Genomic DNA, 12,611 nt, shown 5'->3' with positions numbered 1-12,611 from the left:
TCAATGAGTATTGGCTACTTAGTGTTCACATATCAAATACCTATTCAGCTTCTACTACAAGGCAGGCACTGTTCTAGGGCCTGCAGAAACAGCAGTGACATAGAGACAAGAAAGATCCCCTGCCTATGGAGCTTCCATTCTAGTCTGGGGAGGAAAAAAAATCAGATACATAAAATGGAGGAAAATAAAGGAGGGTAAAGAAAACTAGAAAGCACAGGGCAGGGGAAGTTGCCATTTTTCATGGTGTGGGTGGTCAGGGAAGTCCTCTCTGATAACGTAACATGTGACCAGAGACTTGAAGGAAGTGAGGAAATAAGCTTTGCAGTTATCTGCGGGGAAGAGTGTCCTAAGAGATTACTGAATCAAAAAAACAGGCTCCCAAAGAAGAAGGTTTGGGTCTTTCTGTAATGACAGACAGGAACAGGGTCACGTGGTGAAGACACTGTGCTCCACCAGAGACAGGACTGAGTTCCAGACAAGACTTGCTATGAGGAAATGTGGACCCAGTGTTGTCAGATCTTCTAGGTTTTTTTTGGTTTGGTTTGGTTTTTTTTTTTTTTTTTAAGATTTTATTTATCTGACAGAGATAGAGTGAAAGAGGGATCATAAGCAGGAAGAGTGGGAGGGGGAGAAGCAGGCTTCCTGCTGAGCAGGGAGCCTGATGCAGGGGTTTGATCCCAGGATCCTGGGATCATGACCTGAGCCCAAGGCAGATGCTTAACACCTGAGCCACCCAGGTGCCCTGGTTGTTTTTGTTTTTTAAGAAAAATTTTCTCTTGAATTTTTCATGCGAACTGTCCTAATGTTTGAAAGGCATAAATACATATGTATGTTTATCAAATTCATGGACAAGAATGTTCAGAGGCACTATTTATAATAACTTCAAACTGGAAATCCCTCAAACGCCCATCCTTAGGATGGATCAGCTATGACACAGTTAGTTTCTGCACAGCCGTGAGAAGGACCCAGCTACAACTTCATACAACATCATGGGTGAATCTCACAACATAATATTGAATAAGAAAATGCTAGACGTGCCAGGGTGGCTCAGTCACTTTTAAGGGTCTGACTCTTGATTTTGGCTCAGGTCATGATCTCAGGGTCCTGAGGTTGAGCACCATATCAGGCTCCATGCTAGACCTGGAGCCTGGTTTAGATTTTCTTTCCCTTTTCCTTCTCCCTATGCCCCTCCCCTTCCCCATGTGTGTGCTGGTGCCTGCATTATCTCTTTGAAAGAGAGAAAATAAAAAAGAAAGAAAAGAAAAGAATAGGCCAGTCACAGAGCAGTTCAAAAACAGGTAACACTGAGCTATGGTGTTGGAGAGCATATGGTGGTTATCCTGGTTGGGTAAGGCACTGTATTTTTTTTTTCTTGATCCGGTAGCTGATTTAATGGGTGTGTTCAGTTTAACTTTACCAAATTGTACAGTCATCTGTGCACTTTCCTGTATGCATTTATATTTCATAAAAAGTTAAAACAAAAATGTGGGCCAAAGTCTCGGGAGAATCAGGGCTCTGGGCTTCCAGTTTGCTCTGTAATACAGAGGAAACAGCAGAGTAGTTTTTAAAATATAAACATATACTTCAGAATGCAACTAAACCCTCTCTGTATATGCTTTCTTTAGAAGCTCCTACAGAGTCCATTGAGGAACTTGTCTTTCCTTCTGGGTCACTGCCCAGCTCACATTAACCCTTAGATGTGATACAATACTATTGTTCATTCTTATTCTCAAACTAGAAAAGCAAATTCCTATATACCATATTGCTAGCCATAGCTATCAGTAAAAGTACAGAACTGGAAACCATAGATGCAAGAGGAGAACCCAGAGGCAATTTCCAAGTAGGCTTTAGTCTCCTATAGGCTGAGAGGCTCATAAAACCTAACAGAAATTTCAGGTTGTTGTGAAGTGGCAGTAGGAATCATACTGGACCAAAATTATCTATCCAGGAAACAGGAATGTCTTAGCCTGGGCCATGCCCATAGGTAGAGAATCAGTTGGATATGAAAGATAGGCTTTAGGGGCACCTGGTTGGCTTAGTTGGTGGAGCACGTGACTCTTGATCTCAGGGTTGTGGGTTCAAGACCCACGATGGATGTAGATTACTTAAAAATAAAATCTTGGGGCACCTAGGTGACTCAGTTGGTTAAGCAACTGCCTTTGGTTCAGGTCCTGGTCCTGGAGTCTTGGGATCTGGTCCTGCATCAGGCTCCCTGTTCAGTGGGGAGTCTGCTTCTCCCTCTGGCCCTCCCCCCTTTCATGTCCTCTCTCTCATTCTCTCCCTTCCAAATAAATAAATAAAATCTTTAAAAATAAATGACTAAAATCTTTTTTTAAGATTTTATTTGAGAGAGTGAGAGAGAGCGAGTGCACATGCATGAGTTGGGGGGAGGGGCAGAGGGAGAGGGAGGAGGCTCCCTTCTGAGCAGGGAACCCAATGCAGGGCTTGATCCCAGGACTCTTGGATCATGACCTGAGGCAAAGGCAGATGCTTAACCTACTGGCCACCCAGGTGCCTTCCCCCCTACTCCCCACCAAAAAGATAAGTTTTAGATAGTCACTGCACAAGAACATCCCAAAGGTGCTTTAATTCAAGTGATTGATGGAGTTGGGGAAACTGTTTTAGGTTTAGACTGCAGACTATGGATGTATGCTGAGGTTTGGGTCTTGAGGGTCCCTTGACAAAAATGATTCTCTCAAGAGTTACTGACATGGTAGAAAGACAGAATCACTGACATGGCAGAATTTAGGAGGCAAATCAACTTTGGCTCCTAAAACCTAGGGCTAGGGAAGAGGAGTATGGGTAAGGAAGTTAGAGGAAAGTAGAACCTTCTAGAGGAAGTCAAATTATAGATATCAGGACTAAGAAAGTTGTTCCTGGATTGGGAAGGAATCTTGAAAAGCGTTCAATTAGGGTTGCCTAAGAGAAATTCCAGGGGCAGAGTCTAAATCTAACAGAACCGATACCTTGTCTAGTGCAACAACCTCAGTTTTTACTGTAATACATTAGACCATGCAGGAATTTCCCCCAAGAGGTATGTTAAGGGTGAGGAAATCTGTGAACAACTGTACTAGGTAAGTTGTCTGAAAATGCAGGGACTAGCCTAGTTTGTGACATTGTTCTCAGAGAGGACTCTTTGCTCAAGAGCATTGCCCAAAGTGAATCACAACCTCATGCCCATTTTCAGAAATCAATCTTTCGTTTATGCTTTTGACCTCCTAACAGTACTAAAACCTGGACCAGTTATAATTCAGTGAACTAGTAATTACATATTTCATGCTTGATTATACTGTCTTTATAATCAGATGTTACCAATACCAGTATTTCCCACCACACTTACCTTAGTGCCTTTCATGAAATGGGATAAAATGCACCACTAAAAAGAGTGTCAGACCACCTGATCTGAGTATCAATTTTCAAGGTATTTGTATTAACACTGGTGTTCCTTCCCTAATGTAGACAGAGGTAGGAAAGAAACTTCACATGAAGTGGCTTTGAATCTTGATTATTCAAGTACATTGTCCATTTTTTACTTTAGAATAACTGGGAGTTGTTTTGTTTTGGGGGTGAGAGCACGGAAGGAGTCTGGAAATTGAAAGAGGATAAGAACAAGGCAGGGACATAACCAGTGAGACAGTTGCACAGATGACTCCAAGGCCTTTGTGGAAACCACATGGCAGGAAGGTTGGGGCCATTTACCTTCTACCAGCTAAACTCCAGTTGGGCACTGGATTCCTCTGATGGAAACTCAGAGAAGCTAACACATGACTTGGCTTTTTCCAGTGGGGTACTCTTGGGAGACTGCCCATGCTGCTGACTCTGCCTAGCTCTGCAGGCAGAAGCAGCAAGAGACTAAAGACTTTTTTCCCCTCTTATATAAGCAAGCCCCACTACTTGAAAATGGATTACCAAAAAACCTAGCCAAAATGATCTGTCCTAAACTAGCTTGAGTATACACCTTCTCCCAGAAGTACTCCCGTACCCACCTACCTCCCCATGCAGGGTTAGGTGCCTGATCCTTTGTTCTCTCAGCTCCCACCCTGTAGCTACGTGGCTGCACTAACCCCAACATGATGATGTTTCAGTATCTCACTAGAAAAGGCTTAACTTTTTTGTGTTTTTTATGGTCTGCTGAAACCTATGGACCAATTTTCAGAATGTTTTTCAATGCACGAAATAAAATACATAGGGTTACAAAAGAAACCAATTATATTGAAACATAGTTCTTCACTCCAGACAACCTCTGAAGTATGAGGTTGGGTCTTGAGGGTAGGAACTCTGTCTTCATCTCTGTAGGAACTCTGTCTTCATCTCTGTACTGCCAGTGCCTAGCACAAAGCCTGGCACGTAGATGGTACTTATAAATGTTTATTTAATGAATGAACAGAAATATAGATGGCTACTGCCAAGTCAGCCTGAGGAATGATTCATTGCAACTGCTTGTGCACATACCAATGGTTTGCATATTTCTCACACTGAGATTGTTTAGACCGGGGCTCTGAGGAAACCCCCTCTCAACAACCAGGAACACAGCAGCTAGCAATAACGACAGGCTATTGGAAGACCAGGAAAACAACAAAGCTCATGTATTTCCACCAGCCAGAATATTCAGATAGGGAAAGTAAACAGGTTCTGTCTTCAGGAGGAGGAGATCTCTTGACTTTGGAACCGTGATGCTCACACTACTTTAAAACACTACAGACAGCTGAAGGAGGAAAGTAAGGAACCTGAGCTAGTGTGTGGGTGTTCTCCAGGGCTCCTCCTCTGTCCTGAATTGGACCTCCCATCTCTGGGAAAGAGAAAAGTGTCCCTAAAAACCATGATAAGCACATGACATGTGCCTTTCTAGGTTCAAGTAGCAGTTTTAGGCTTAGATAGAAACTCTGGGTTTGTTTATGTACCATCAGAAAACCTAAAGAAGTAATAATAAAAGCCAATTCCTTCACTAAAGGGCCAAAGGTTTGTTCTAAGCTGATTGCTACATCTATTAAACATTTTGAAGAGAAAAGTAAAACCCCATACAATTTTAAAGCTCAAAGCCACAACTATATGGGGTTCAGAAATTTAACCCTTAAGGCTTGTTAAGATTGGCCCTCCCAAGTTAGAGGGGCTTCTCTAGCTATTAAAGCCATCTGAGGGATGGCAGAACAGTTTTCATTTGCTTGACAGTAGGGTTTCCAACATCTGTTGGAAGAAACATGGCTTCAGGTGTTCAGGTGGGTGCCTTCTCTTAAGAAAAAAAAAAAAAAAAGGAAACTATAGGTCAAAGTTTTGCTTTTAATTAAAAACCAGAAACCAAAAAAAAAAAAAAAGCTTCCCACTCCTAAGGTGTGTGCTTTCTTTTTTGACCTTGTTTTCCTTTAAATTGTCTGCAGTTTCCCTATATTTGTCCTAGTGCAGTAAACAATGCAATCAAAGAAATAAAAACCAGGATCCACTCTTGCCCCAAACACTGAAGATGGTCAAAGAGCAGGAATCACAGCACGGAAAATGGCCCAGCTCTAAATATACAAACAACATTATAAAAATAATAATAATAACCCCCCAAGATATTATTATTGACATTCCTGGTACATTTCCTATAATATAATGTTGCAGACAATGCTTCTTTCCCAGGGAGTCCAGCTTGCTCAGGAGGAGACATCTACTCGGTGCCTCAGGATAGGCCGGGGCTGTTGAGTCTTCCCTGCAAAGCCTAAGGTTTTTTTATGAGCTTAATATCTCACAGAAACATCTGTGGTATAAATGGTATAAATGAATCTAAAAGAGAATGAAGGCAGGCAGGCACCTGTCACTGTTCTCCAATCAGCCAAAAAGCTGAAAAGCGTGGGATCCAGGAGACAGATGCCATTAACAATTGAGGGATGGAGGGTAGAACAAGAGGAAGCACCAAATGAGTGGCTGCTTTTGGTTCCAAAGCCAAAAAAGGGCCCCACCAAAAAGGGCAGCTGGTCTAGATGAGGAACTCCCTGCGCCTGGAGTCATGCAATAAAAATGACGGCCTTGGAGCCCCACCCCCAGGACAGCCACAGTCCAAGAACCAGAGAAATTTACACCACATCGCATATTTGCAAATGAATGGACTGATCCTAATTTAGGAGGGTTAAGTGCTTTGACAAAGTTGGGAAGGGAGGGAAGGTGAGCTTCGATGACAAAGCACAGCTGTGACAACCAGGGATTCCTGTTTCTGCAAAGCCACAGGCCCCTGGGCCCCTGATGCCACTTGGTCCAAGGAGATGTACCCTTCCACTTATTTCTGGCCTCTTCTCAAAATGGCACCGTGGTAATAACCCTTCGAGATATCAAGAGGCATCAGTTGCACTTCTGGAGCTAAGATAACTTCCTTGCCCCATCCTGGCCAAAGCACTTCCCTTTTTAAGCTGCTGCTGGTATGCCACCTTCCCCTCCAAGTACAGTTCAACTTTTCTTTCATTTCAGTTTTGCAGCGGCCTCTGAGGGTCCTTTCCAGGACACAAAAAAAGTATCCTTCCACTTCCATGTGTGGGTGCGCTGCCTTCCAGTGTCAGATCTGCATTCCAGAGTTTGGTCAATGCATCTTTACAAAACTAAAACCACATGCGTACACAGACTAGCCTGGAAAGGGCTTTCTGGACAGGGTTTCTGATTATCCTGATGCCTCCCCTAAAAGAAGTAACTTTCTTGGTGTAAAAGGATTAGGATACTGAGTGACCTACTCTCAACTTCTGGAAGGACAGCTTTGTTTTTGTCCATTTTTCAATAAGGGGGTGGGAGGTACCCAACATTTTCAGTTACAACAAAGAGATTTTGTTTAAAAAAAAGGATCCTATGTGGAAATGAGTGGGACAATGATAAAAATAAACAAATAATTAAAATTCCAAACCAAAACATATCTCCTGGCCCCGAGATCCCCAGTTAATCCTCTAAGACCACAATCTCCACATTGTGGACTTGATGCTGGTGGTCTTCCATCTCAGCCACAACTTTCTCCTCAGTCCTCAGCTCTGTCTCCAAAATGACTGCTTTGCCCTCAGTATCTTCAGCCTCTGGATCTGGGGCTGGGTCAATCTCAATGATGGTCTGCCCATCCTCCGAGGTGCTTTCAACAGCCTGGATTGCTGAGGTGAGGCCGGATTCCATGGCCACCAGCTCCACGGGGCTCACCATGGTGGTCATGTTGCCCAGGGTACTCCCATCCTGCATGGCGGTGGAGCTTAGCAGTGCCAAGCTAGACGAGGGGTGGATGGTCACTGTGTCTGGGGAGCTGCTCTTGGCAGAGGAGACCACTGTGGCATAGCGGAAGAGCTGAGGGCCAGAAGGCAGTGTGTGAACAGTCACAGGACTGGAGCCCTGGCTGAGGGTGGCCACTGGAATATTGCCCATGGAAAATGACTGGCCCACTGGGGTGATGGTGATTGGGGAGATGACTGTGAACTGAGGCTGCTGGACCGGAGGAGAAGGGCTCAGGACTGTGGTGGAAGCTGGCCGCTGGAGCCGGGGCCTTTTTGGAGGCTTAGGAGTGCTCACAGGCATCAGTACCACATTTTGAACCGTCTGGGATTTCAGCCTGTGATCCTGAGCTTGCTTCTTCTGCTCTTCCAGCTGGCGTTCCAACTCTGGAAAGAAAAGACAGACTTTGTGTGGAGAGAAGTATATTCTTGGGAACAGTGAATGGAGTCAGGAAACCTGAGGTCTTGCCCTGGCTTTGCCACTATATAGTTTCATTGTTTTCAAAACAAGAAACAAAACTGGATGATTTTTAAAATCCCTCCAGCAACTACATTTCATTGTGTGACTATAGGCAAGGCAACAATTCAGAATCATTTTCAGGCTGTGATCCTACTACAGCCCAGTCCTAGAAGCTCCTGTGGTATTTTGTCACCTGTCACCAAAATGCAAACCAAAGAAGCCTGCTGTTGATCCTGTGGCTTATAGATGCCCTGCCTGGGTCTCCAGATGATAATAAGGAATATTTGCACAATCCTTCTGGAACTAACATGGACCTACAGAGGAACTACAATGGCTGCTCCAAAAAAGCAGTGATTCCCAAATTGTCCTTCAAGGCAGGATCACCTTGCTGGTGACCTTAGTTTACCAAATGGCCTTCGTCTACCATTAGCACCCAGAAAAGTCTACAGAAAATTACAGAGGAAGTCCCTAAGAATTATAAACACTAAAAGAGGTCTTAGAGCACTAACACATTCATTTTTTTTAACTGGGACCCAGAGAGGTAAAGTGACTTACTTAAAGTCTTAGAGTTTGGGCCAAGACAAAAGTCTTCTGAAGGCCAACTTGCTGGCTTTTCCATCACAATATGCCTATCACTATCCCTTTCCCAATGTACAATCCAGCCCTGGTGACCACTAGTGAGTCGGGTTCTAGACCAGAACTTCTTCTACTTCTTAGTACCTGAGAAGCACTCAATAATCAGTTACATCTGGAGAGCACTTTGCTCCTATGGAACACCAAGAGCAAATCAATTCCTTGCTGAGAATCAAAGGAGTAGGCAGGGATCAAGAGCACATTAAAAAAATTTTTTTTTTCACTCAAAATTTTTAAATACTGCCTCATATGTTACAAAATACTGCATTTTTTTTTTTTTCCATTTTCAGTAGTAGTCAAAGAAATGTAAACCTCAAGAAGATAAAAATTACATGGGGCACCTGGGTGGCTCAGTCAGTTAAGCATCTGCCTTTGGCTCGGGTGATGATCCCAGGGTTCCAGTATCAAGTCCCATATCAGGCTTCCTGCTCAGCTGGGAATCTGTTTCACCTTTTGCCCCCACCCCCTGCTCATGCTCTCATGCTGTGCACTCTCTCTCTCATAAATAAATAAAATCTTTGAAGAAGTTAACAATTACATCTATAATTTTTTAGAAAGTTAAATCAGAGACTATTATACATCACAACATCCAATGTTGGTATGTTCAAAATGGTGACATTATATTCTTGGAAATTTGGCAACAAGTCATAAATATCCATAAAACAATTTTCAATACCATTTAACTTGAAACTTAGTTCTGGGAAGTAGTTTAAAAGCACATAAAAAGAAAAAGTTATATTCATACAAGTTCACTGCAACAAAATAAGCTACTAAAGAAAAACCTGAAAATTTAAATGTCATCCTTAGAAGAATGTCTAGATAAAGTACTGTGTAGCAACTTGGAAAAATATTAATATGTCACAGTGGAAAAAGCAGAAAATAAAACTTTATGTGTACTATGATTAAACCTATCTTAAAAAAAAATATATGGACAAAGAGCCAAAAGCCCACATTCCTAACAAAAACCATTTTTTTGAATAGTGTGAAGTTTCAAGGTGAAAGCATTGGATTAGGAGTAAGAAAGCCAAGTTCTATTCCAAGCTTCACTGCCAAGTACTGATGTGGCCCCAAGGCAAATATTTATCCTCTTTGTGCCTATACTAGGTCATCTATAAAACAGGGACAATAGCCTCTAACATTCTTAGGAGGATCAAATGAAAAGGATCTCATAATACTCAGTAAACTGAGTTGAAAATATATACTGGTTAAGTTTAAGACAACATATATTGGGGCACCTGGGTGGCTCAGTTGGTTGAGTGTCTGCTTTCAGCTCAGGTCCTGATCCCAGGGTTCTGGGATCCAGCCCCATGTCAGGCTCCTTGCTTGACAGGGAGCCTGCCTCTCCCTCTGCCCCAATCCCCTGCTTTCTCTCTCTCTCTCTCTCTCTCTCTCTCTCTCTCTCGGATAAATAAATAAAATCTTAAAAAACAAACAAACAAAAAAACCATAAATTGTTCTTCTCTTACCAAATAATCTTGCCTCTTGGCTTAAGGACTAACTATAATATATTCTGCATCATTCAAAGGTGATATAGTCCATACCTCTGACTTGTTTTGTATCTCTCACCCACCTTACCCAAAACCTTTTCTTGATTCTCTCTGGGTATAAGTGACAACTCCTTTTGTTCTTCCCCCATACCCATTATATGCCTCAGTTACAAAGCTGACTACTTTTTGCACTTATTTCTATGTCTGCTTTCCCCTGAGTTCCTTAAACACCATGAAGAGTGTGAAGCTGTCTTAGTCAACATTGTATTTCCACAACCTAGTTTGGACACAGTGCAAATTTGTTTTTTAAAGATTTTATTTATTTATTTGCCAGTGAGAGAGAAAGAGAACACAAGCAGGGGGAGTAGCAGAGGGAGAGGAAGAAGCCAGCGGGGAGCCTGATGTAGGACTGGATCCCAGGACCCTGGGATCATGACCTGAGCAGAAGGCAGATGCTTAACGACTGAGCCACCCAGGTCATTCCAGAGACAGCATAAATTAAGTACTTGATAAAAAGAGTTAAATTATTCATGTGCTTATAATTTCTGAATACCACAAATAATGGAGAAGGTGATAAATTTATAATTATCAAAAGATGCAATACAGATAATGTAACAAAAACAAAGGCCAATTTGTTTCTTCTGTCACTATTGATATTACTGAATAAATGGAGCAACTGAGCAGACATCTTAATCCTCCAAGATATGAAAGGAGGACCATGATGAGGAAGGAAGGAAGGCAGGCAGGTAGGTAAGTAGAAAGGAAGGAAGGAAAACAGGACGGAAGGAAGGAAGCCAGTCCCAAAAGAAGTCCACAAAGAAATGGCAAGACTCAAGGACATTAGTATAATATCATCTAAGAGGAAACAAGTTATACACACCTGTCAGAGTATAGAGAAACTGCTCTTCTCCCTGCTCTACTTGGTTCCTTCTGTTGTCCAATACCTTCTTCACTGTGTCCATTAGGCCAAATGTATGTGCTACATTGTTGAGAACAGCAGCATCTATTTAAAACAAAGACATGCCTGTCAAGTTAAAAAAGAAGTGTTTCCCCAGCTCTCTGTTTTACTGCTTATAAATATGAAACAACCCAGGAATGATGATACTATTCTAATTGCATTTTAAAAAATTTTGGTAAAGATTTATCACATGTATAATTAACTTTGTTATAACTTACACATCTTTCCATATAAATAAATATAAAAATTTAAAAAATCTCGCATCTGGTTATAAGTTCTGACTTGTGGTTTAGAAAACATGGTCACTCTAGATAGAGCTAAGTTTGAATCTCAGTTTTATGGTTTCCTCCTATCTGTGTGAACTTAGATAAGTCATTTCACTCCTCAGTTTTCTCATCTGAGACAAAAAGGCCTAATAATACCTACCTGGCCTAATAATACCTAATAATCTCAGTTTTATGGTTTCCTCCTATCTGTGTGAACTTAGATAAGTCATTTCACTCCTCAGTTTTCTCATCTGAGACAAAAAGGCCTAATAATACCTACCCGGCAAGACAGACATGAAGATTAGAAATATCGTATTTTAGGGGCACCTGACTGGCTCAGTTGGTAAAGTGTCCGACTCTTGATTTCAGCTCAGGTTGTGAGGTCGAGCTCCACATCAGGCTCTGCCCTTGGCATGAAGTCTGATTGTCCCTTTCCCTCTACTGCTCCCCCTGCTTGCTCTTTCTCTCTCAAATAAATCGAGTTTTTTTTTTTTTTTTTTTTTTTTTTTTAAGAAACAGCATATTTTAAGTGTCAAACATGGGAACTGGCATGCAATGTTATTCATAGTGTTATCTCTGTTCCTCTTTAAACAAAACTTCTTGAAAGCACTGTCAGTAGTTGTGGTCATTACTTCCTTAACTCAGACCACTTCTCCACCTACAGCTCTCTTCCACAATCATCTCATCCAGTTCCATGCTTTTAAATAACATGTACATGCTGAGAACTCCCACATGCAGATCTCCAGCCCTAACCTCTTTCCCGCATGCCAGATTTCATACTCCATCTAGCTGAGTAACATCTCCATTTGGAGGCTTCATAATCATTTAGCGAGTCAAAACTACTTTTTTTTCTTTCTTTTTTTTTTTTTAAAAGTAAGCTCTACGCCCAACATGGGGCTTGCACTCACAACCCTGAGATAACCAGTCACATGTTCCACCCACTGAGCCAACCAGGTGCCCCAAGTCAAAACTAACTTTGAGGGGTACCTGGTTGTCTCAGTCTCTAGAGTATGTGACTCTTGATCTCAGGGTTCTGAGTTCAAGCCCTACACTGGCTATGGGGTCTATTTAAAAACAATAACAACAACAAGTAGTACTAACTAGTTAGTACTAACTAGTACTAACTGTACTAACTACAACTCTCACAGTGATCTTCATCTTAGGAAATGTTGTTACCATTCATGGCTCAGGTCAAAAATGTATGAGTCATCCTGGATTTCTGTCTTTCTCTTTTATCCTACATCCAGTCCCTCAGCAAAACTTGTCAGCTCCACACTCAAAATATATCCCCGGTAAGATCACTTCTTCCCAGGTCTACCACTATCCACTCTAATCCATGCCACCATCATCTCTTGCCTGGAGTAATTCCTTTAGGAATCTCCCAACTGATTCCTTTTTCCTTCTCTCTTTTTTTAAGTAGGCTCCATGCCCAATGTCAGGCTTGAACTCACAACCCTAAGATCAAGAGTTGCACTCTCGGGGTGCCTGGGTGGCTCAGTGGGTTGAGCCTCTGCCTTCGGTTCAGATCGTGATCTCTGGGTCTTGGGATTGACCCCGCATCAGGGCTCTCTGCTTGGCGGGGAGCCTGTTCCCACCCCC

The 12,611-nt window shown here is 42.2% G+C and overlaps 1 protein-coding gene across 5 annotated transcripts in view; it reads right to left on the bottom strand.

Annotated features, from left to right (window-relative positions):
• Window positions 1-5,257: 5,257 nt before the first annotated feature.
• Window positions 5,258-12,611, bottom strand: part of GMEB1 (glucocorticoid modulatory element binding protein 1) — a 36,834-nt gene continuing 29,480 nt past the window's right edge. For all 5 annotated transcript variants that reach the window (XM_059376885.1, XM_059376884.1, XM_059376883.1 and 2 more), the window contains exons 9-10: window positions 10,669-10,791; window positions 5,258-7,595 (exon numbers count right to left, since the gene is read on the bottom strand). In XM_059376885.1, coding sequence (XP_059232868.1) covers window positions 6,895-7,595; window positions 10,669-10,791 — 824 coding nt within the window. In that variant the 3' untranslated portion in view covers window positions 5,258-6,894. The remainder of the gene's footprint in view (window positions 7,596-10,668; window positions 10,792-12,611) is intronic.

This window comes from Mustela nigripes, chromosome 14 (assembly GCF_022355385.1).
Source record: "Mustela nigripes isolate SB6536 chromosome 14, MUSNIG.SB6536, whole genome shotgun sequence".
Lineage (NCBI taxonomy): Eukaryota > Metazoa > Chordata > Mammalia > Carnivora > Mustelidae > Mustela > Mustela nigripes.
This window is presented reverse-complemented; position numbering and strand designations above follow the sequence as displayed.